General features: G+C 40.7%; 1 protein-coding gene and 1 long non-coding RNA gene across 3 annotated transcripts in view; one reads left to right on the top strand and one right to left on the bottom strand.

Annotated features, from left to right (window-relative positions):
* Positions 1-25551, bottom strand: part of LOC103681945 — a 78274-nt gene that overhangs the window by 49213 nt on the left and 3510 nt on the right. The gene's annotated exons all lie outside the window — the stretch shown is intronic.
* Positions 19739-20938, top strand: LOC121106059 (olfactory receptor 2W1-like). The gene has a single exon (XM_040644889.1). The coding sequence runs from the start codon at positions 19994-19996 to the stop codon at positions 20936-20938; it is 945 nt and encodes a 314-aa protein (XP_040500823.1). The 5' UTR covers positions 19739-19993.

Consider the following 25551-nt stretch of genomic DNA (forward strand, 5'->3'; position numbering starts at 1 on the left):
ACAAATAAACAAATCAAAAAATGGGCAGAAGATAAGAACAGACACTTTTCCAATGAAGACATACAAATGGCTAACAGACACATGAAAAAATGTTCAAAATCATTAGCCATCAAGAAATTCAAATCAAAACCACACTGAGATACCACCTTACGCCAGTTAGAAATGGCAAAATAGACAAGGCAAGAAACAACAATTGTTGGAGAGGATGTGAGTGGGATCCCTCCTATTGTTGGTGGAATGCAAGTTGGTACAGCCACTCTGGAAAACAGTGTGGAGGTCCCTTAAAAGTTAAAAATTGAGCTACCCCTATGATCCAGCCATTGCACTACTGGGTGTTTACCCCAAAGATACAGACGTAGTAAAGAGAAGGGCCATATGCACCCCAATGTTCATAGCAGCTATGTCCACAATAGCTAAATCGGAAGGAGTCGAGATGCCTTCAACAGATGACTGGATTCAGAAGTTGTGGTCCATATATACAATGGAATATTACTCAGCTATCAGAAAGAACGAATTCTCAACATTTGCTACAATATGGAGAGCACTGGAGAAGATAATGCTAGTGAAATAAGTCAAGCAGAGAGAAAGACAATTATCATAGATTTCTCTCATCTATGGAAACATAAGAACTAGATGATCGGTAGGGGAAGAAAGGGATAAAGAGAGGGGGTAACCAGAAGGGGGAATGAAATATTAGAGACTATGGACTATGAGAAACAAACTGAGGGCCTCAGAGGGGAGGGGGGTGGGGGAATGGGATAGACCGGTGATGGGTAGTAAGGAGGGCATGTATTGCATGGTGCACTGGGTGTTATACACAACTAATGAATCACCGAGCCTTACATAGGAAACCGGGGATGTACTGTATAGTGACTAACATAATATAATAAAAAATCATTTAAAAAAAAAAAAAGAAAGAAAGACATTGAGGAAGACACAAAAAGATTGAAAAATATTCCATGCTCATGGATCGGAAGAATTAACATAGTTAAAATGGCCATGCTACCCAGAGCAATCTACACTTTCAAAGCTATCCCGATCAAAATACCCAATGACATTTTTCTAAGAACTGGAACAAAAAGCCCTTAAATTTGTGAGGAACCAGAAAAGGCCCCGAATCGCCAAGGAATTGTTGAAAAGGAAAAACAAAGCTGGGGGCATCACAATGCCGGATTTCGAGCTGTACTACAAAGCTGTGATCACAAAGACAGCATGGTACTGGCACAAAAACAGACACATAGACCAGTGGAACAGAATAGAGAACCCAGAAACGGACCCTCGGCTCTTTGGGCAACTAATCTTTGACAAAGCAGAAAAAACATCCAGTGGAAAAAAGACAGTCTCTTCAATAAATGGTGCTGGGAAAACTGGCCAGCTACAAGCAAAAGAATGAAACCTGACCATTCTCTCACACCATACACAAAAATAAACTCCAAATGGATGAAAGACCTCGATGTGAGACAGGAATCCATCAAAATCCTAGAGGAGAGCGTAGGCGGCAACCTCTATGACACCGGCCACAGCAACCTTTTTCATGACACATCTCCAAAGGCAAGAGAAACAAAAGATAAAATGAACTTGTGGGACTTCATCAAGATAAAAAGCTTCTGCACAGCCAAGGAAACAGTCAAAAAAACTAAGAGGCAGCCCATGGAATGGGAGGATATATTTGCAAATGATTCTACAGATAAAGGACTGGTATCCAAGATCTACAAAGAACTTCTCAAACTCAATACACGAGAAACAAATAAACAAATCATAAAATGGGCAGGAGATATGAACAGACACTTTTCCAATGAAGAATACAAAATGGCTACGACACATGAAAAAATGTTCAAAATCATTAGCCATCAGGGAAATTCAAATCAAAACCACACTGAGATACCACCTTAGGCCAGTTAGAGTGGCAAAATAGACAAGGCAAGAAACAGCAATTGCTGAGAGGATGTGAGAAGTGGATCCCTCCTACATTGTTGGTGGGAATGCAAGTTGTACAGACACTCTGGAAAACAATGTGGAGGTCCCTTAAAAAGTTAAAAATTGAGCTATCCTATGATCCAGCCATTGCACTACTGGGTATTTACCCCAAAGATACAGACGTAGTGAAGAGAAGGGCCATATGCACCCCAATGTTCATAGCAGCATTGTCCACAATAGCTAAATCGTGGAAGGAGCCGAGATGCCCTTCAACAGATGACTGGATTAAGAAGTTGTGGTCCATATATACAATGGAATATTACTCAGCTATCAGAAAGAACGATTTCTCAACATTTGCTGCAACATGGACGGCACTGGAGGAGATAATGCTAAGTGAAATAAGTCAAGCAGAGAAAGACAATTATCATATGGTTTCTTTCATCTATGGAACATAAGAACTAGGAAGATCGGTAGGAGAAGAAAGGAATAAAGAAAGGGGGTTAAACAGAAGGGGGAATGAAGCATGAGAGACTATGGACTCTGAGAAACAAACTGAGGGCTTCAGAGGGGAGGGGGTGGGGTAATGGGATAGACCGGTGATGGGTAGTAAGGAGGGCACGTATTGCATGGTGCACTGGGTGTTATATGCAACTAATGAATCATCCAACTTTACATCGAAAACCAGGGATGTACTGTAATGGTGACTAACATAATATAATAAAAAATATTAAAAATAAAAAATAAAAAAATAAAACCATGCACATCTTTGTGGCTGAGTAACATTGTATGTATACATATACATATATAAACTGTAACTTCATTATCCATTCATCTATCAATATACAACTGGGTTGCTTCCATTACTTGGCTATTGAAAATAATGCTGCAATAAACGTATATGTTTTTGAATTAGTATTTTTGTTTTCCTTTTAGTGGTGGCGGTTTTTGTTTTTTGGGTTTTTTTGCATTTGTCATGATAAGCTCTGGGTGATGTATGGAATTGTTGAACCACTATATTATACACTTGAAACTAATGTAACACTGTAGGTTAACTATACTGGAATTAATAAAGTAATATAGAATAAATTAAATAAAACAAAATAGAAGTGTTTTTATTTTCTTTCGTTAAATACCCAGCAGTGCAAATACTGGATCTTATGCCATATCTTTTTGAGGAACCTCCATCCTGTTTTCCACAGTAGCTGAACAATTCACATTCCTACCATCAGTGCAAGAGAGTTCCTTTATCTCCACATCCTCACCAATACTTGTTACTCCTTTTCTTTTTTATTTAGCCATTCTGACATTTGAAAGGCGATATCTCATTGTGGTTTTGATTTGCATTTCACTGATGATTGATGACGCTGGGCATCTTTTCATGTGTCTGTTGGCCATCTGATTGTCTTCTTTAGAAATATCTATTCAGGGGCGCCTGGGTAGCGCAGTGGTTAAGCGTCTGCCTTCGGCTCAGGGCGTGATCCCGGCGTTCTGGGATCGAGCCCCCCATCAGGCTCCTCTGCTATGAGCCTGCTTCTTCCTCTCCCACTCCCCCTGCCTGTGTTCCCTCTCTCGCTGGCTGTCTCTCTCTGTCAAATAAGTAAATAAATAAAATCTTTAAAAAAAAAAAAAAAAGAAATATCTATTCAGGTCCTTCACCATAAAAAAAACTGGTACCTTATCATTTGCAACAACATGGATGGATCTAGAGAGTGTAATGCTGAGTGAAATAAGTCAAATACCTTATGATTTCACTCATACGTGGAATTTAAGAAAAAAAGAAAGAAAAAGAGACAAAAAAAGACTCTTAAATACAGAAAACAAACTGGTTGCCAGAGGGAAGGTGGGTGGCAGGATGGGTGAGGTATATAAAGGGTATTGAGAGTATACTTATCTTGACAAGCACTAAGAAATGTATAGAACTGTTGAATCATCATGTTGTACACCTGAATCTAATATAACACTGTATGTTAATTATACTTTAGTTTAAAAAAAAAGCAAAGACAAAAAAATAAAACCATGCACTTTTAAGCAGGAAAAAAACAGACTGACTTTTCAACAGACCAATATCCTGTGTGTATGAATAAACATTTGAGTAGTGCCAACCTTGCATCCCAAATAAAGGACATGCAGTCAAGGCACTTCATAGTAATTTCCTGAATTTTATCATCAAATTCTTATTTGGTTTCATCTCCCCAAAAGCTTTGGTGTTTGATCTTTAAAAAGCATTTTAGGGGAGGAGCTAGGATGGTAGAGTAGTAGGAGAACCCTAGGCTTGCCTCACCCACCAAACACAGCTAGATAAAAATCAAATAATACTGAATATCCAGGAAATCTATCTGATGACTGACAGAACACACTGTGCAACCAGAGGGAGAGAAGAGGCCAACCGTGGAAAGTAGGAGGTGCAAAGACATGGTCTGAGGTAGAAATGGATCATGGGTACACTGGAGGAGAGGGAGCCCTCACTGTGGAGAGAAGCGAGAGAGAGAGAGAGAGAGAGAGGAACACACAGAGGATCTCAAAACGCGAACACTGCCCCAAAGACACCAACTGGGAAAACAAGAGGGGCTGGTTTTTATGCGTTCTTAAAACCAGCAGGGCTCAAAGCCTGGAGTTTGAGAGGTCCGTAGAGTGGCAATAGAGCCCTGAAGGTGATTCAGTACCCCTGCAGGGAAGGCAGGCAGGTAACCTAGGGTCAGATGGTGTGATCTGAGGAATGCCTAAGATGCACTGGGAGAGACTGTTCCCTCCTCTTGTTGCATGACTGAGTGAGGTGGCATGGACTCCCTGAGGACAAAAGGGCTGGCAGTCACCATTACCTTTTCCAGCCCCTGTGCACAGGCACAGAGTCATCTACTGAGTGCGGCTAACCTGGACCCTGGCTCTTTAATGCACTTTGCTCCAAACCCCTTACTCCTGTGCTCTCGTGTGACCGCCCATCTGGGTCAAACCTGCAATCAGTCCCAGCACAGCAAAACCATCCCCCAGAAGTCCAGTCCAGGTCCCCACCATACCAGGTCCCTAATGTTTGGAGTTTGAAAACTCAGCTGGCCTGGTGGGATAGAGCCCAAAGTGCACGGCACTGCTCCAGGCAGGCAAGCAACCCAGACATAGGGTGAAAACAGAAATCTGAAAAATACCTAGGACACACAAAGGGAAGTTACTTTTCTAGGAGGCCTTTCCTGACAGCAGCAAGTATAAATACCCGATGCTGGAGATGAGGGAGAGGGCTGGGGGGCATTCTTTCCCCTGACCCCCAGCATAAACTAACTTCCAGAAGCAGTACAGCACCAACTACGATGGCTTACACTAAGCAATACCCCACTGCACTCTGCTAGTACTGCTATTCTAGGGCAAGTGTGCCTAAGAACCAGCACAGTGAGCCCCTTTCCCAGATCAGCACCATCCCCACACACACCATATGTACTGACCAGAGAGTTCTGCCAAGCTTCACCTCTAGTGGACATAGCATCAAGTTTCTTTTAACAAGCAGACCAGAGTACACCAAGTTAAACTCGCCACACTCTGGCCAAGGTCCAAACACTCCCCACTGCAGGCAAGGAGAAACTGTGCAGGCAACTGACCTGAGGGATAGAGCACCACAACACAGCAGCAGAGTGCACGCAGCACACACCAGACACACTTCCTGAAGCGCAGGGCCTCGGACAGTCCATGATCTCTTCTTATAAAGCCATTACTGCCAGGAGCAGGAAACATTACAGACTCTCCTAACACAGAGAAGAAGACAGAGACCTATTCAAAATGCCAACACAGAGGAATTCATCCCAAAAGAAAGAAAAAGAAAAGGTCACAGAGAGGGATCTAATAGAACCAGATATAAGTAATCTATCTGATCCAGAATTTAAAGCAACAATCATAAGGATACTAGCTGGGCTTGAGAAAAGCATAGAACACAACAGAGGCCCTTACTGCAGAAATAAAAGAGCTAAAAACTAAGCAGGCTGAAATGAAAAATGCAATAACCAAGATTCAAAACCAAATGGATGTACTAACCACAAAGATGGATGAAACAGAGGAATGAATAAGTCATATAGAAGACAGAAACATGGGAAATAATGAAGGTGAACAAAAGAGGGAAAGAAAAACCTTGATCACAAAATTAGACTTACAGAACTCAGTGACTCCATAAAGAATACTAACATTTCTATCATAGGAGTCCCAGAGGAAGAAGAGTGGTGAAAAGGGGCAGAAGATTTACTCAAGGAAATTATAGTTAAAAACTTACCTATTTGAGGAAGAAAAGAGACATCCAAATCCCAGAGGCACAGAGAACTCTCATCAAAATCAACAAAAGAAGGCCAACACCAAGACATGTTGTACTTAAATTTATAAAACATAGAGATAAAGAAAAAATCCTAAAAGCAGCAAGACAAAAGAAGTCCCTAACTTCCAAGGGTAAACCAATAAGGTTAGCAGCAGATCTCTCCACAAATACGGCAAGCCAGAGGCAGTGGCATGATATATCAACATACTGAATGGGGAAAATATGCAGCCAAGTATATTTTATTGAGCAAAGCTATCACTCAGAGTAGAAAAATAAGATAAATAGATAATAAATAAAGACTTTCCCAGACAAAAACAAAATGAGTTCATGAACACTAAACCAGCCCTGCAAGAAATTGTAAAGAGGACACTCTCAGTGGCAAAGAAAAACCAAAACTTACAAAGACTAGAAAACACAGAGAAAATCTCCAGAGACAACAAAACAAATAATACAAGGGCACCAAATTCCTATCTACCAGTTATCACTCTGAGTGTAAATGGACTAAATGCTCCAATCAAAAGACATAGGGTGTCAAAATGGATTTAAACGAAAAAAAAAAGACTTATCTATATGCTGCCTACAAGAGACTCATCTCAGACATACAGACACCTGCAAATTGAAAGCGAGGGGATGGACGTGAAAAGAAAGTCAGAGTAGCGATACTTATATCAGACAAATTAGATTTTAAACCAAAGATTGTAACAAGAGATGAAGAAGGGCAGTATATCATAATTAAAGGGGCCTACACAACAAGATCTAACAACTATACATATATATGCCCCCAACATGGCAGCATACAAATATATAAACCAATTAATAACAAAATTAAAGAAATACATTGATAATAATACAATAAGAGGAGGGGACATTAGCACCCCACTCACACCAATGGACAGATCATCTAAGCAGAAGATCAACAAGGAAACAAGGGCTTTGAATGACACACTGGACCAGATGGACTTAACAGATATATTCAGAACATTTCATCCTAAAGCAGCAGACTACACATTCTTTACAAGGGCACATGGGACAATCTCCAGAATAGATCACATACTGGGTCACAAATCATGTCTCAACTGTTATAAAAAAATTGAGATAATTCCATGCATATTTTCAGACCATAATACTATGCAACATGAAATCAACTATAAGAAGAAATTTGGAATGCGGCGCCTGGGTGGCTCAGTCGTTAAGCATCTGCCTTTAGCTCAGGGTGTGGTCCCAGCGTCCTGGGATCCTGCATGGGGTTCCCTGCTCTCCCCTGGGAGCCTGCTTCTTCCTCTCCCACTCCCCCTGCTTCTGTTCCCTCTCTCGCTGGCTGTCTCTCTCTCTGTCAAATAAAATCTTAAAAAAGAAGAAGAAGAAGAAGAAGAGGAGGAGGAGGAGAAATTTGGAAGAACCATAAATACATGGAGGTTAAAGAACATCCTACTAAAGAATGAATGGGTCAACCAGGAAATTAAAGAAGAAATTAACAAATACATGGAAACGAACAAAATTGAAAATATGATGGTCCAAAACCTCTGGGATGCAGCAAAAGCACTCACAAGAGGGAAACAGCAATACAGGCTATATCAAAAAGCAAAAAAAAATCGTAAATACACAACTAAACCTTACACCTAAAGGAACTAGAAAAAGAAAAAAAAAAATGAAGCCAAAGTCCGGCAGAAGAGAAATAAATTTTAAAACAAATCAATGTTATAGAAATTAAAGAAAAAACAGTAGAACAGATCAATGGAACCAGGAAATGTTTCTTTAAAAAAATTAATAAAATGGATAAACTCCTAGCCAGACATGAAAGAAAAGAGAAAGAAGAACTCAAATAAATAAAATCACAAATCAGAAAGGTTAATTCACAACCAGTACCACAGAAATACAATTATAAGAGAATATTGTGAAAAATATGCCAACAAACTGGACAATCTGGAAGGAATGGGAAAATTACTAGAAACATGTAAACTACCTAAACTAAAACAGAAAGAAATGGAAAACTTGAACAAACTGATAACCAACAAAAAAAACTGAATCAGTTATCAAAAATCTACCAACAAACAGAAGTCTAGGGCCACATGGTTTCACAAGGGAATTCTAACAAACATTTAAAAAAGAGTTAATACTATTCTTCTCTAACTATTCCAACAAATAGAAATGGAAGGGAAAATTCCAAATTCATTCCATGAAGCCAGATTGACCCTAATTCCAAAACAAGACAAAGACCAAAAAAAAAGAGAACTAAAGGCCAATACCCCTGATGAACATGGATGCAAAAACTATCAACAAATACTAGCAAATTGAATCCAATAATACATTAAAAGAATCATTCACTGGGGCGCCTGGGTGGCTCAGTCAGTTAAGCATCTGCCTTCAGCTCAAGTCATGATCCCAGGGTTCTGCGACCAAGCCCCATGCCAGGCTCCCTGCTCAGCGGGGAGCGTGCTTCTCCGTCTCCCTCTGCCACTCCCCCTGCTCGTGCTCTCTCTTTCTCGCTCTCTCTCTCAAATAAATAAATAAAATCCTTTTAAAAAACCATTCACCTGGGGCGCCTGGGTAGCGCAGTCGTTAAAAGCGTCTGCCTTCGGCTCAGGGCGTGATCCCGGCGTACCGGGATCGAGTCCCACATCGGGCTCCTCTGCTGTGAGCCTGCTTCTTCCTCTCCCACTCCCCCTGCTGTGTTCCCTCTCTCGCTGGCTGTTTCTCTGTCACATAAATAAATAAAATCTTTAAAAAATAAAAAAAATAAAAAAAATAAAAATAAAAAAATAAAAAACCATTCACCAAATCAAGTGGAATCTATTCCTGTGTTGCAAGGTGGTTCAATATTCACAAAACAATGTGATACACTACATAAATAAAAGAAAGGATAAGAACCATACAATCCTCTCAACAGATGGAGAAAAAGCATTTGACAAACTACAGCAAACTTTCTTCATAAAAACCCTCAACAAAGTAGAGACAGAGGGAACACACCTCAACTCATAAAGACCATATCCAAAAGACCCACAGCTAATATCATTCTCAAGGGGGAAAACAGACACTGTAACTCCACGGTCAGGAGCAAGACAAGATGTTCGCGCTCGCCAGTTATTCAAAATAGTACTGAAAATCGTAGACTCAGCAATCAGACAGCAAAAAGAAATAAAAGCATCCAAATCAGAAAGGAGAAGTCAAACATTCACTATATGCAGATGATATGATACTCTATGTAAAAAACCCAAAAGAACCCACCAAAAAATTGCTAGACCTAATACAATTAATTCAGCAAAGTTGCAGGATATGAAATCGATGTGCAGAAGTCTTTTGCATTTCCACACACCAAAAATGAAGCAGGGGAAAAAGAAATCAAGGAACCAATCCCATTTACAATGCTACCCAAAACAGTAAGATACCTAGGAATAAACTTAAAAAGTAAAAGATCTTTACTCTGAAAACTATAGAGAACTTATGAAAGAAGTTGAAGATGACACAAAGCAATGGAAAAATATTCCATGCTCATGGATTTGAAGAACAAACATTGTAAAAATGTCTATACTACCCAAAGCAATCCACACATTTACTGCAATCCCTATAAAATAACACCAGCATTTTACACAGACCTAGAAAAAAAATCCTAAAATTTGCATAAGACCACAAAAGACTCTGAATACTTAAAACAATCCTGAAGAAGAAGAGCAAAGCTGGAGGCATCACAATTCTGGACTGCAATCCATATTACAAATAGGTAGTCATCCAGAAAATATGGTACCGGCACAAAACAGACACATAGATCAATGGAACAGAACACAGAAGCCAGAAATGGACCCTCAACTCTATGGTCAACTAATCTTCAACAAAACTGGACAGGAAAATATATCCAATGGAAAAAAGTCTCTTCATTTTTTTGTTTGTTTTTTAATTATGTTATGTTAGTCACCATACAGTACTTCATTAGTTTTTAATGTAGTGTTCCATGATTCATCGTTTGCGTATAACACCCAATGCTCGTTGCAATATGTGCCCTCCTTCCTGGTGATGGGTATTAACAAAGTCTCCTCAATAAATGGTGTTGGGAAAATTGGACAGCAACCTGCAGAAGAATAAAACTGGACCACTTCCTTACTCTATACACAAAAATAAACTCAAAATGGATGAAAGACCTAAATGTGAGACAGGAAACAATCAAAATCCTTGAGGAGAACACAGGCAGCAACCTCTTTGACCTTGGCCGTAGCAACTTCTTACTAGACATGTCTCCCAAGGCAAGGGAAACAAAAGCAAAAATAAACTATTGGGACTTCATCAAATTAAAAGGTTCTGCATAGCAAAGGAAATAATCAATAAAACTAAAAGGCAGCCTACAAAATGGGAGGAGATATTTGCAAATGTCTTATCAGGTAAAGGGCTATTATCCAAAATCTATAAAGAACTTACCAAACTCAACACCCCCCCCCAAAAAAAAAAAAATCCAGTCAAGAAATGGGCAGAAGACATACAAATGGCTAACAGACATGAAAAAATGTTCAACATCACTCGGCATCAGGGAAATAGGAATCAAAACCACAATGAGATATCACCTCACACCAGTCAGAACGGCTAAAATTAACAACTCAGGAAATGACAGATGTTGGTGAAGATACGGAGAAAGGGGAACATCTTACACTGTTGATGGGAAGGTAAACTGGTTTAGTCACTCCAGAAATAGTATGTACAGTACTCAGGAAGGAAAAACTAGAATTACCCTACAACCCAGCAATTGCACTACCAAGTATTTATACAAAGGATACAAAAATACTGATTCAAAGGGGCACCTGCACCCCAATGTTTATAGCAGCAATGTCCACAATAGCCAAACTATGGAAAGATCCCAGATGTCCACCAACAGATGAATGGATAAAGAAGAGGTGGTATATATATATACAATGGAATATTACTCAGCCATCAGAAAGGATGAAATCTTGCCATTTTCAAGAACGTGGATGGAACTAGAGGGTATTATGCTAAGCAAAATAAGTGAATCAGAGAAAGAAAAATACCATATGATTTCAGTCATATGTGGAATTTAAGAAACAACAGGTGAACATAGGGGAAGGAAAGGAAAAATAAAATAAGGTGAAATCAGGGAAGAAGACAAATAATAAGAGACTCTTAACTACTGAAACAAACTGAGGGCTGCTGGAGGGGAGGTGGGTAGGGGTATGGGGTAACTGGGTGATGGACATTAAGGAGGGTGCTTCATGTATTTTATGGCACTGGGTGTTACATGCAACTGATGAATCAGTAAACTAGCAATACTCTATGTTAATTAATTGATTTTAAATTAAAAAAATAAAATAAAATAAAATGCTTAGAATCAGAAGGGTGACATCATCAATACAGCAAAAGAGGTCTACCATCTCCCACCCTAAGAACACTGATTGTGACACAAACAACAGACGACAGTGCCTTTGTTCACTCTGGCCATCCAGCAGAGAAGTCCCAGCACACCGTTGGAGCAGAGACCAACCCAAGATTGGATGCCCTGAAGAACAGCTTCCCTTTACTACCCAGGTCTCCTCAAACCCACAGCAGCAAAGCTCCAGACAAAGAGAGACCTCCTCAGCCTGCAACTTCTCCGTCAGGGGCCGTGGGAACATGTGAGTGAGCACCGGGCTTCCCCAGCTGGGCAGGTTGCTCCTGCACTGCTGGTCGGAATGTCAGTTGGGTGGCCACCTTGGAAAACAGTATGGAGGTTCCTCAAAACATTAAAGATAGAACTACCCTATGGTACAGCAGTTCTACTCCTGGGTATTATTCTCAAGAAAACAAAAACACTAATTTGAAAAGGTGTACACACCCATGTTCACTGCAGCATTACTTACAACAGCTGAGACGTAAGTGCCCGTTGATAAAGAAAATGTGGTAATACATATTCCACAGAATATTATTCAGCCATTAAAAATTGAAATTGTGGGGTGCCTGGGTGGCTCAGTAATTTAAGGGTCTGACTCCTGATTTCAGCTCAGGTTATGATCTCAGGGTCATGACATCAAGCCCCAGGTCTGCCTCCATGCTCAGCGTGGCGTCTGCTTCAGATGCCTTACCCTCCCCCCCTCCCTCCCCCTCTGATCTACCCAAGCTCATTCTCTCTCTCTCTCTCTCTCTATGTCTCTTTCTCTCTTTCAATATATAAATAAATAAAATCTTTTTTAAACATGAAATTTTGCCACTTGTGACCACACGGATGGGTCTTGAGGGAATAATGCTAAGTGAAATAAATCAGACAGAGAAAGACAAATACCATATGACCTCAACAATGTGTGAATCTTAAAAAAAAAAAAAAAACCCTGGACAGAAAACAGAGGGGTGGTTGCCAGAAGTGAGGGTGGGTGAGATGGTGAAGGGGATCAAAACTCGTTATACAACAATTAACGGGTTGGGACCTAAGGCACAGCGTGTTGACTATAGTTAATAATACTGTATTGCATATTTGGAAGTTTCTCGGAGTAAATCTGTTTTTTAAGATTTTATTTATTTGAGAGCAAGTGAGAGAGTGAGTGAGAGCATGAGCAGGGGGGAGGGACAGAGGGAGAGGGAGAGGCAGACTCCCTGCTGAGCAGGGAGCCCAACGCAGGACTTGATCCCAGGCTCTGGGATCATGACCTGAGCCAAAGACAGACGCTTAACTGACTAAGCCACCCAGGCGCCCCTTAGAGATTAGATCTTAAAAGTCATTATCACAAGAATTTAAAAAGTTTGTAACTCTGTAGGCTGATGAATGTTCCCTAACCTTAGTGTGGTGATCACCACCTTGCAGTACATGCAAATACTGAATCAGTATGTTGTGCACATGAGCCTAATATATCAATTGTACCTCACATTTTAAAAAACCACAATGAGATACATCACACCACTCAGAATGGCTAAAATTAACAAGTCAGGAAACAACAATTGATGTTGGCAAAGATGTTGGCAAGGATGAGGAGAAAGGGGATCCCTCCTACACTGTTGGTGGGAATGCAAGTTGGTACAGCCACTTTGGAAAACAGTGTAGAGGTCCCTTAAAAAGTTAAAAATAGAGCTACCCTATGACCCAGCATTTGCACTACTGTACACAAAAGATACAAACGTTGTGATCTGAAGGAACACCTGCACCCCAGTGTTCATAGCAGCAATGTTCACAACAGCCAAACTATGGAAAGAGCCAAGATGTCCACCGACAGATGGATGGGTAAAGAAGATGTGAGAAACACACACACACACACACACACACACACACACACACACTGGAATATTACTCAGCCATCAAAAAGGATGAAATCTTACATTTGCAATGATGTGGATGGAACTGGAGGGGATTATGCTAAGTGAAATCAGCCAGAGAAAGACAATTACTGTACGATCTCACTCATATGTGGAATTTAAGAAACAAAACAGAGGATCATAGGGGAAGGGAGGAAAAAATAAAGTAAGAAGAAATTAGAGATTAGCCATGAGAGACTCTTAACTATAGGGAACAAACTGAGGGCTGCTGGAGGAGGGTGGGGGGATGGGGTAACCGGGTTATGGACATTAAGGAGGCCATGTGATGTAATGAGCACTGGGTATTATATGCAACTGATGAATAACTGAACTCTACCTCTGAAACTAATAATACTATATGCTAATTAATGGAATTTAAATAAAATAAGATATTAAAAAAACTGACACTAAGGGGTATCATCCCAGGAAAAGACACACTGAGTGGTAGAGCAGAATTCAAAGCTAGAAACATACCAGCACCCTCACACGCACACATATGTGCAGGACCTTTATATATTCAAGAGCTATGATGGCATCTCTGGGGAAAGTAAAACTATTTCAGTAAATTAAACTGGAATTTGGTTACTTACATGGCAAAACAAATTTGGTCTCTCACCCTCTACCATATAAATATATTAATTCTAGGTATATTTAGGGTATGACTTTAAAACGTTTAGGAACCTTAGTATCTTTCTCATTTTAGAATAGAGAACAATTTCTTTTTTTCTTATTTTTAAGATTTTATTTATTTGACAGAGAGAGAGAGAACAAGCAGGGGAGCTGCAGGCAGAGGGAGAGGGAGAGGGAGAAGCAGACTCCTCTCTGGGCAGAGAGCCCAACGTGGGACTCGATCCCAGAACCCTGGGATCATGACCTGAACTGAAGGCAGATGCTTAACCGACAGAGCCACCCAGGCGCCCACCAATTAAAAGATTCTTCCATGCTTCAATTTACAAATTCTGATGACGAAGAGACATATTTTTTAAAGTAAAATGTCAAGCGACAAACAGAGAAAAAATGTTGCTGGGCACACAATCAACAGACAGTTGAAAGCAGTTATAAAGAACCCTATAAATTAAGAAGAAAAAAAGGAGAAGCAAAGCCAAAGAACAATTGTCAGAATCTACAAATGGGTTTTTCACAGACAATTATACGTAGAAGTAAATCCATGAAGATGTAGTCAACCTCATTAGTTATTAGGGAAATGAAAATCAAGATGGCAACTAGATAGCACTTACAATCTTTCAGCTGGCAATGACTTAAAAGTCTGCAACACCAGGCATTGGAGAAAATGTAGATTAATGGAATAATTTTTACAAAACTAGCATGGGATAAATTGATAGAACCACTTTGGAAGAAAATGCCTTCTAAAGTTTGCTTATCCCATAACCAGCAATCCCTGTCCTAGGCATACATTCAAAAGACCTTCCTGCAAACAGGACCTGAGAGACATAAAAAAAAATTGTTCATCCTAATGCCTTTCACATAAGCCAAGAACTGTAATCAGAAAGTGAAGAAACAAATTAATTGTAATATATTCACAAATGGAATATTATACAGTCGTGGAAATAAATGAACCACACCTACACAAAATATATTGGATAATCTCACTGACAGGTGAGATTATTAGGTGAAAAAAGGAAAGTCCCAAAAGCACAGATAAGATGTGATATCTTTTGTGGAAGTTCAAATAAACTAATCTTTAAAATACATGCCATTTAGACACTGACATATGCATGTGAGTGGGTTGGTACACAAATCATATTCTAATGCAAGTGTGTGATGAACACCAAATTCAAGATCACCCTGGGGGTCAGGGAGGAAGAAGAGAGAGTGTAAAGGCATAGAGGGAGCTATAAGCTGGTAGTGAGACCCCCGTTCCTGAGTTGCGTGGTAGGCTACTTATGTTCATGGTACTATTTTTTTTTTTAAGATTTTATTTATTCATTCGACAGAGAGAGACAGCCAGCGAGAGAGGGAACACAAGCAGGGGGAGTAGGAAAGGAAGAAGCAGGCTCCCAGCGGAAGAGCCTGACGTGGGGCTCGATCCTAGAACGCCAGGATCACGCCCTGAGCCAGAGGCAGACGCTTAACGACTGCGCCACCCAGGCGCCCCCATGGTACGATTTTTAACTCACTGAAAACAGAACAGTGATGATATGGCTCATGAATCACATGTTTATGATTAATTTTTTTAAAAACAAACATTTTCTTTCTTGCAAACACAACACCTAGAAAATTGCCTACTATTCTCCAATTTGATTGATGTCACACCCACTCAAAAAAAAAGTTCAATTAAATGTGCTACTTTTTATAGACATGGTTTACATTATATTTTCAATATTCAATAGTAATTTCATACATAAATAAGTTCATCTCTGAAATTAATTTCCATGGAGGAAAACTAAAAGGAAAAATAAGGAACAAAAGAACAGGTGAAACTCAATGTCTTAAGGGAAACTTTCCTAAAATAGTTGTTTGGGTAAGCCTCTGACCAGGATGTAAGATCTATTAATCACCTCTGTGGGGCACTAGTCCCCCGGGGTCTACACCACATTAACCTTTAGAGTCCTACAAAAACACTTCTTGGAGCACACAGAGACCAGTAGAGGGCTCTCCTGGTTGAATTGGGCAGAGATCCACCTACAAACGTGTCCAACAGGAGTGCACACAAAAGACAACAAATATCCCATCAAAAATACATTCAACAAACCATTCATCCAATTTTCCACCTGTCCCACATGTAGTTTTTCTCCAATATCCACATTAAAGAACTCACTGAATCTTAGTTCAGCTGTTGCATTCAATGCAAATGTGATCCTGCTGTCAGTACAAGAAAGTGGGGGCTAATCAGTATTTCATGGACTCAGTAACTTGCCAAACAAGAACGCTGATTACCCACGAAATGAAGGCTCGTCATCATGGGAAAATGGGCACCTTTGGACTATGTAAGAACACGACAGCTGTGAACTCTTCCTTCCTGAAACGTAAATATGTTCTAATTTCCTTTCTAGTTTTCTCTCTATATCATTCTGTACATTCAAATTATGTTTAAATATGTTTGCTTTTATTCTCTTACATTTCACTAAACAAAGGAACATTAGAAACTTGAAGTCCAGGGGTGCCTGGGCGGCTCAGTCGGTTCAGCATCTGCCTGCGGTTCAGGTCATGATCCCAGGGTCCTGGGATCCAGCCGTGCCTTGAGCATCCCTGCTCAGTGGGGAGCCTGCTCTCCCTCTCCTTCTGCCCCTCCCCCTCCTCTCGCTTTCCTCATGCTCTCGCACTCTCTCTCTAATAAATAAATAAAATTAAAAAAAAAAAAAGTCCACACCATGAAAAATGAAAACCTGTTTCAGGAGACATATCTTTTTTTTTAAAGATTTTGTTTATTTATTTGACAGAGAGAGACAGCCAGCCAGAGAGGGAACACAAGCAGGGGTAGTGGGAGAGGAAGAAGCAGGCTACTAGCGTAGGAGCCTGATGTGGGGCTCGATCCCAGAACGCCGGGATCACGCCCTGACCTGAAGGGAGACACTTAACGACTGAGCCACCCAGGCGCCCTGGAAAGATCTCTTTTTTAACATCCATTTCTTCAGCTTGCATTCTCTCCTTTTTAATATTACATTCACTTATATGTTAAAATTTTAAAAATAGCTAAAAGTTGAGACGCAAAGCTTAAACCACTATGGAAATGTTTACAAGCATAAAGGAAAAGTCCTATATTTGGATTCACAACATTAAACTACATAATGTGTAATTTCAGGTTTGACACATCTGATAAGGATTCCTGGGGCCTTATGGGACCCAAAGCTTAAACTGAGCCAGTAATGTTTTTCAGCTGCAAAACCTAGCTAACAGGTATTTTAGAAATTGTCCGTCTTCAGTTGTACAGCATACCTAGAGTACGTGCTCACTTCCCAACTTGCCAATTGGAGGAACTCAGTAAGCCACGGTGAGTCCAACTGACAGCAAACGAAGAAGCATGGTAATTAAACATCACAGAGCGTTAGGGGCAGCTGACAGCCAGCAAGAACTTAGTCTGCGAACATAAAGCTAAGATCATATTGGATACTAGGTTCTAATATTGAAGGAAACTCAAAAGACATATAAACAATTTTTAATGAGCTATACTAAACAATATTGTATAGAGATGCATATTTGGGTAATAAAGCTATAAAATACAAGGAGGTGATTACTATAAACATCAGGGTAGTGAATACTTCGGGGACAGGGATGGGTAACGATTGGGATGCAGCACAAAGAAGCTCCTGGGGTGCTTGCCAAGGTGCTGTCTCTGGACCTGCCTGTTAGTTACAAGAAATTCACCTGAACTCATCAAACTTTTGCTTTTCTCTGTATCTGTGTTTTGTTGTATAATAAACTGTTCTTCATAATGAAGTCATGTTGAATTGGCTTACTCCATGTTACTTCCAGAATAAAGAAAAAGAGCCAGTGCGTGGATGTAGGGATGACGCACAGATGAAAGGACAGCTACGAAGCTCTGAAAACAGGAGTGTGTGAACATTCTGTGGAAGACCTCCTTCAGGGGCAGAAGGCTGGATCGTGCTTTCTGAGTCTATTTCAACTTTAAAATTCTATGGCCTTTTAATTCCCAACACTATCCCAATGCTATGTTTTTAGAGAACACCCAGTGCATTTTATAATCCATGTTGGGAGCTAAATCCTCTGTCCTCTCCTGCCTCTGGGATTATCGGTTCAGTATGTACATCTTGCTTGTGGGCCCTTTTGTGTACATGAGTGTCTGTGCATTTAAAAAGTTAGGCAAACGTAAAATTTTAAGCATTCCAAGTTTAGTTCTAGCCTATCGTGGTAAAATCACCAGTGTGAAAAATGAGGAGAGCAGGGGTAAATAGAATAATAATAATTTGTGGGTAGGTGAATACAATTTTTAATTTTGAATATTAAATATGAACCGAGCACTGTTCCTAGTGTTTTCACAAATATTAACCCTCACTACCTCCCTTTGAGGAATATTATTATCTTCAGTGAACATACAGAAAACCTGGTGTACAAACAGGTTACAAAACCGCCCAAGGACACATTACCTCCAAGTAGTGAAGCTGGGATTTGACACCAAGCTCTGAGTCCAGAATCTGTGCACTTAAGCACTACGCTCAACTTAGCTGACCTCCGACCACATAAAAACTTCACACTTAAATTAAATTTCCATGTTGTATTGAGAAAAACGATATCCCTATCTCGTACTACTTGATAATAACCGTTCCTTTTCACGACTGTAACACTTCCATGTTCTAACTAAACTGCGAAATATACTGTAATTTAATTTCCTTACTTTACTGTAACGGCAGCAAATAAATTTATTAGTCCTTGTCCCCAAACACACTCTGAATACAAAGCACCCTAGGTCTGAAGTTCATGGTCAGAAATTATATGCAAAAAACATTTATAAGCCAAAAAAAAAAATTAAAAACTGAAAAAGTATAAATAATCCAATCATTAAACATTCCATCTATTTAATGATATGATAAAGTATTCAGAAATAGTGAAATCTATGTGTTCTTAATCCCTCTTCTGTAATCTTTCAGAATTGAAATGAGGCTTTACCTACATGGTTCCAAAGCTACCAGAGGATTGACTCATATAATTGGTAAAGGCCATGCAGAAAAACAACCCACTGACTGCTTGTTCGAGTTCCCTCCCTTGCTAATTCTGCTGAGTGGCAGGTGAGTAGGAGCTAACACGGGTGACTGCTGTGTGTATGTGGTAACCAAATGTTTTTGGAATTAGTTTTTAACTCTGCAACAAGTCAGTAGGCTGTTGACAGTGTAACAGCAGTCATGAAAGGTAGTCCAAGAAACATGGGTCCTCTGCACATGAAATGAAGGTTAAAAGGAAAGACGATATTTTCCTGGCACCACACAAGGTCACTATGATAGGGAACACCAAAACTGGTGCAGGAACAGCAGTGTCTGCAATAATGAGTAGGAGCGGAAACACGAGGAGGAGGCTGGTGGTGCTGTGATGACAATGGCTGGAACGAACACGTCTAGAAGCGAACATGGAAGTGACCCTGCTACCAATGGTGGAGCTCATCCCTAGAAAATGGGTCATGTAACTTTTTATCCCAAACTGCACTCCTTTGACAAGGGAAAAATGTGTCATGATTAAGTGACGCTTATGCCATATATTCAAGAAAGAACAACTCCTCAAAATACATCTCACTCTTCAATTATATCATTAACGTGGATTTCTTACCTAACCAAAACACACAGAACCATAGGTGTCATGGCATATTAAGTTCCTTCAATGACTTACAATTCAGTGTGATTGGGTTTGCCATGTTATTGTCAAAACCACCCTGGTTATGAGTAAACACAGAGAGGTTTGGGGCACTGAACACAGGGAGAGTGTTAACAGAGGTGTTCCAAAAGGGAGAGAGCACACCAACAACTGCATCTGGGATACTCATGGCAAAGTACAGAGATTTTTATTTCTGCCTAGAGCTGATGCTATTTTGATTACCGTGATTTGTCTCCTAGACTTTCCTAAGGAGCCATGGACACAAACAATGGAAGTTCCACTACGGATTTCATCCTGCTGGGGTTTTCTGATCGACCCCAACTGGAACGCATCATCTCTGGGCTTGTCTTCATCTTCTACATTGTGACTCTGGTAGGAAACACAACCATCATTCTTGTATCTTACCTAGACGCCCAGCTCCACACTCCCATGTATTTCTTCTTATCCAATTTGTCTTTTTTGGATCTCTGCTATGCAACTAGCATTATCCCCCAGATGCTGGTGAATCTATGGGGTCCAACAAAGTCTATTACCTATGGAGGATGTGTGCTCCAATTCTTCTTTGCCCTTGACCTGGGATCTGCTGAATGTCTTCTCTTGGCTGTGATGGCCTATGACCGCTATGCTGCTGTCTGTCAACCTCTTCACTACACAGTGATAATGCACCCTCAGCTTTGCCAGAAGATGGTGCTCACCGCCTGGTTGGGTGGCCTCGGCAGTGCCTTAACTGTATGCTCCTTAACTTTGAATTTGCCAAGATGTGGGCACCGAGAGGTAGATAATTTTTTGTGTGAGATGCCAGCATTGATCAAGATGGCTTGTGTCTACTCAAAAGTAATTGAGATCACTGTATTTGCTCTTGGAGTGGTATTTCTTCTAGCACCTATATCACTAATTCTCATCTCATACGGATTTATCACTCAAGCAGTTGTGAGGATCAAATCAGAGGCAAGGTGGCGTAAGGTCCTCAATACATGTGGCTCCCACCTCACAGTAGTAACTCTGTTTTATGGAACAATCATCTACATGTACATGAAGCCACAGAATAGCACATCCCAAGATGAGGGGAAGTTCCTTTCTCTCTTTTACACGATCATCACACCCACCCTTAACCCTCTGATCTACACTTTAAGAAACAAAGATGTGAAGAACGCAGTAAAGAGAACACTATGTTTAGGAAAATGGTCAGCCAAGTCATGAGTTAGATGGAAGACAGCTAGGAAATATTGACCTTTACCAACAGAAGATGAACTGATTCATTTATGCAAAGAGCTTTTAGTGGGTGTTCACCACGTACCAAGATTTGCTGTAGGTACTGACTTTGTAAATAAGTAGGAAGTAGACGGAAATTACAAGGAGAGATAGACACATAAAGAAGCTTCATACACTTAAAAAGCTTCAACACTACTCAAGGATTACAGATAAGTAAACATATAATTATGAAATGTGGTTAAATACAATAATCAAGATATGAGCAAAGTATTAAGAAAATATTTCACAGAGAATTTTATTTTAATTTTTTTTTAAGATTTTATTTATTTATTTGACAGAGAGAGAGACAGCCAGCGAGAGAGGGAACACAAGCAGGGGGAGTGGGAGAGGAAGAAGCAGGCTCATAGCAGAGGAGTCCAATGTGGGGCTCGATCCCATAACGCCAGGATCACGCCCTGAGCAGAAGGCAGACGCCCAACCGCTGTGCCACCCAGGAGCCCCGAGAAATTTATTTTAATGTAGGATTACACAGGACACGACTTCTTCCCACCAGAATTAAAACCTTCATGGGAAATAACATTCCCTTTCCGGCACCTGATACTGCCAATAGGGCCTTTGTGCTGGCGATCAGGTACCGTATACTGATATCTGTTCCACATTCGGCTTCTAGTTTTAACTGGATGCAGGGCCACAATGTGCGTATCGCATTCGGAGCCTGGCCTCCACCAACACAATGCCAGGGAAGCAATGTGGGCAACTCCTGGGTTATCGTCTCACATATGAAGCCATATGCTCTCACTCTTCCCCCTCCCCCTTCCTCTTGGCTGGAATGTGACTGCGGAGGGTACCTAGCTTTACCAAACCCTATGAGGGAACCGAACAGACCCACCCCTGCAGCAGAGCAATGCCTCCACACTATTACAGGAGGAAAAGCTAACCATTTAAAATTAATTAAGCCACTCTACTTTGGGGTCTCTCTGTTAGAGGAGCTTAACTTCTACCCTCCATGGCCTGATAAGGACTTCAGGCGTTTCCTGGAAGGTAGTGTGGTCCTTCAATCAGCAGCAACAGCATCACCTGGTGCCTTATCAGAAATGCACACTCTTGGGCCCACCTCAGACCTACTGACCAACCATCTGAGTAGGGACTCAGCAACTGATGTTTCTTAACAAGCACTACAGGTAATCAGGCTGAAGTTTGAGAACCACTGTTACAGAGAAGTGGGAGATGCTGAGTCTCTAAAAAGAAATTTAAAATGGTCTTGTGGACTTTAATTAATTTCCTTCCTATACATGTGTGAAAGGAGGTGAGTAACAGTTCTCAAGTATCTTAGATAGGAGAAATGAAGGAAATGAGGAGTTTTGCCTAAATGAAATCAATAGAAAAGGTTATTATTTAGAAAATGGAAGGGAGAGATGATGGCAGAAGAGTTAGGGGACCTCATTTCATCTGGTCCCTTGAATTTAGTAGATACCTAGCAAATCAATCTGAACACCTATGAATTAAACCTGAGACTTAAGAAAATAATTGCTGGAACTCCATAAATAGAAAAGTGACCACTTTTTGCAAGACAGGAGGTGAGTTGAAGTGAATCTGAGGGGACATATCAGAAGATAAACCATGAGGGAGGGAGCCTCCATAAGCCAGCTACCAGAAAGTGACAGAGCAGTGGAGCACACAGTCAGAACTTCTGGAAGTCTGCTCCAATGAGTGATGTCCCTGCATGAAAGGTGCTCAGGTGGCAAAGCGGGGCAGAATCCTAAGTGGGACAGTGTGACTCAGGATCCCACAGGTCACAGAAAGAACAGGGGTGCCTAGAACAGCAGAGTTCCCAAGCACTGGCATCAAAAGACACAGGGTATCAGATGGGATAAAAAAGCAAGATTCATCCATATACCATCTACAAGAGAATCATTTTTAGACCCAAAGCACCTCCAGATTGAAACTGAGGGTATTGAGAACCATTTACCATGCCAACGGACCTCAAAAGAAAGCTGGGGTAGCAATTCTCACATCAGACAAATTAGAAAAAGTATTGGACAAAGTACAGCATTCTTTCTTGATTAAAACTCTCCACCGTAGGTGGATAGAAGGAACATACCTCAATCTCATAAAAGCCATGTATGAAAACCCCATAGCAAATATTCTCAATGGGGAAACACTGAGAGCTTTTCCTCTAAGGTCAGGGACACGACAGGGATGCCCACTGTCGCCACTGTTGTTCAAAGTAGTACTGGAAATCCTAGCCTCAGCAATCAGACAACAAAAAGAAACAAAAAACATTCAAACTGGCAAAGAACTCAAACTCTTACTCTTCACAGATGACAAGATACTTTATGTGGAAAACCCAGAAGGCTCCACTCCCAAATTATTAGAACTCATACAGCAATTCAGTAATGTGGCAGGATACAAAATCAATGCACAGAAATCACTTGCATTTCTGTACACTAACAATGTGACTGAAGAAAGAGAGATTAAGGAATCGATTCCATTCACAATAACACCAAAAACCATAAGATACCTAGGAATAAACCTAACCAAAGAGGTAAAGGATCTATACTCTAGAAACTACAGAACGCTTATGAAAGAAATGCAGAAAGACACAAAGAAACAGGAAAACATTCCACACTCATGGATTGAAAGAATAAATATTACTAAGTGTCTATGCTGCCCAGAGAAATCTACACATTTAATGCAATCCCTATCTAAATACCATCAACTTTTTTCACAGAAATGGATCAAACAATCCTAAAATTTGTATGGAACCAGAAAATACCCCAAATAGCCAGAGGAGTAGAAAACAAAAACCAAAGCTAGGGGCATCAGAATTCCAGATTTTAAGCTATATGACAAAGCTGTGATCACCAAGACAGTATGGTACTGGCACAAAAACAGGCACATAGATCAATGGACAGAATCGAGAATCCAGATACGGACTCTCAACTCTATGGTCAACTAATCTTCGACAAAGCAGGAGAGAATATCCAATGGAAAAAAAGTCTCTTCGGGCCGCCTGGGAAGGGCTCAGCTGGTTAAGCATCTGCGTTTGGCTCAGGTAATGATCCCAGGATCCTGGGATTGAGTCCCGCTTCAGGCTCCCGGCTCAGCAGGGAATCTAGTTCTGCCTCTCCCTGCCACACACCCTGCTTGTGTGCTCGCTCTCTCTCTCTCTGGCAAACAAATAAGTAAAATCTTTAAAAAAAAAAAAAAGTCTCTTCAGCAAATGGTGCTGGGAAAATTGGACAGCCACATACAGAAGCATGAAACTGGACCATTCTCTTACACCACAAGCAAAGATAAATGCAAAATGGATGAGGGACCTCGATGTGAGATAGATCCATCAAAATCCTAGAGGAGAACACTAGCAGCAACCTCTTTAGCCTCAGCCACAGCAACTTATTGCTAGACACGTCTCCAATGTCAACGGAAACAAAAGCAAAAATGAACTTTTGGGACTTCACCAAGGTAAAATCTTCTGCAAATCAAGCTGTCTCTCTTCGCAGATGACATGATACTCTATATGGAAAACCCAAAAGACTCCACCACCAAATCACTAGAACTTACAGAGCAATTCAGTAACGTGGCGGGATACAAAATCAATGCTCAGAAATCGGTTGCACTTCTATACACGAACAAAGAGACTGAAGAAAGGGAAATTAGGGAATCCATCCCATTTACAATAGCACCAAAAATCATACATAATCTCGGAATTAACTTAACCAGAGACGTAAAGGATCTATATTCTAGAAACTATAGATACCTCTTGAAAGACATTAAAGAAGACACAGAACGATGGAAAAACATTCCATGCTCATGGATCGGAAGAATTAACTTAGTTAAAATGTCCATGCTACCCAGAGCAATTTACACTCTTAATGCCATCCCGATCAAAATACTAATGACATTTTTCAAAGAGCTGGAACAAACAGCCCTTAAATTTGTGTGGAACCAGAAAAGACACCGAATCGCCAAGGAAATGTTGAAAAGGAAAAACAAAGCTGGGGGCATCACAATGCCGGATTTCAAGATATACTACAAAGCTGTGATCACCAAGACAGCATGGTACTGGCACAAAAACAGACACATAGACCAATGGAACAGAATAGAGAACCCAGAAATGGACCCTCAACTCTAGAGTCAACTAATATTCAACAAAGCAGGAAAGTATGTCCAGTGGAAACAAAGACAGTCTCTTCAACACACGGTGTTGGGAAAATTGGACAGCCACATGCAGAAGAATGAAATGGACCGTTTCCTTATAGCACACACAAAAACAGACTCAAAATGGATGGAAGACCTCAATGTGACACAGGAATCCATCAAAATCCTAGAGGGGAACACGGGAGCAAACTCCATGACATCAGCCGCAGCAACTTCTTCCTAGACACATCACCAAAGGCAAGGAAAGCAAGGGCAAAAATGAACTATTAGGACTTCATCAAGATAAAAAGCTTTTGCACAGGGGTGCCTGGGTGGCTCAGTCATTAAGCGTCTGCCTTTGGCTCAGGGCTGATCCCGGGGTCCTGGGATCGAGCCCCACATAGGGCTCCATGCAGCTCGCTGAGAGCCTGCTTCTTCCTCTCCTACTCCCCCTGCTTGTG

This window comes from Ursus maritimus, unplaced genomic scaffold (assembly GCF_017311325.1).
Source record: "Ursus maritimus isolate PB19 unplaced genomic scaffold, ASM1731132v1 scaffold_30, whole genome shotgun sequence".
NCBI classification, from domain to species: Eukaryota; Metazoa; Chordata; class Mammalia; order Carnivora; family Ursidae; genus Ursus; species Ursus maritimus.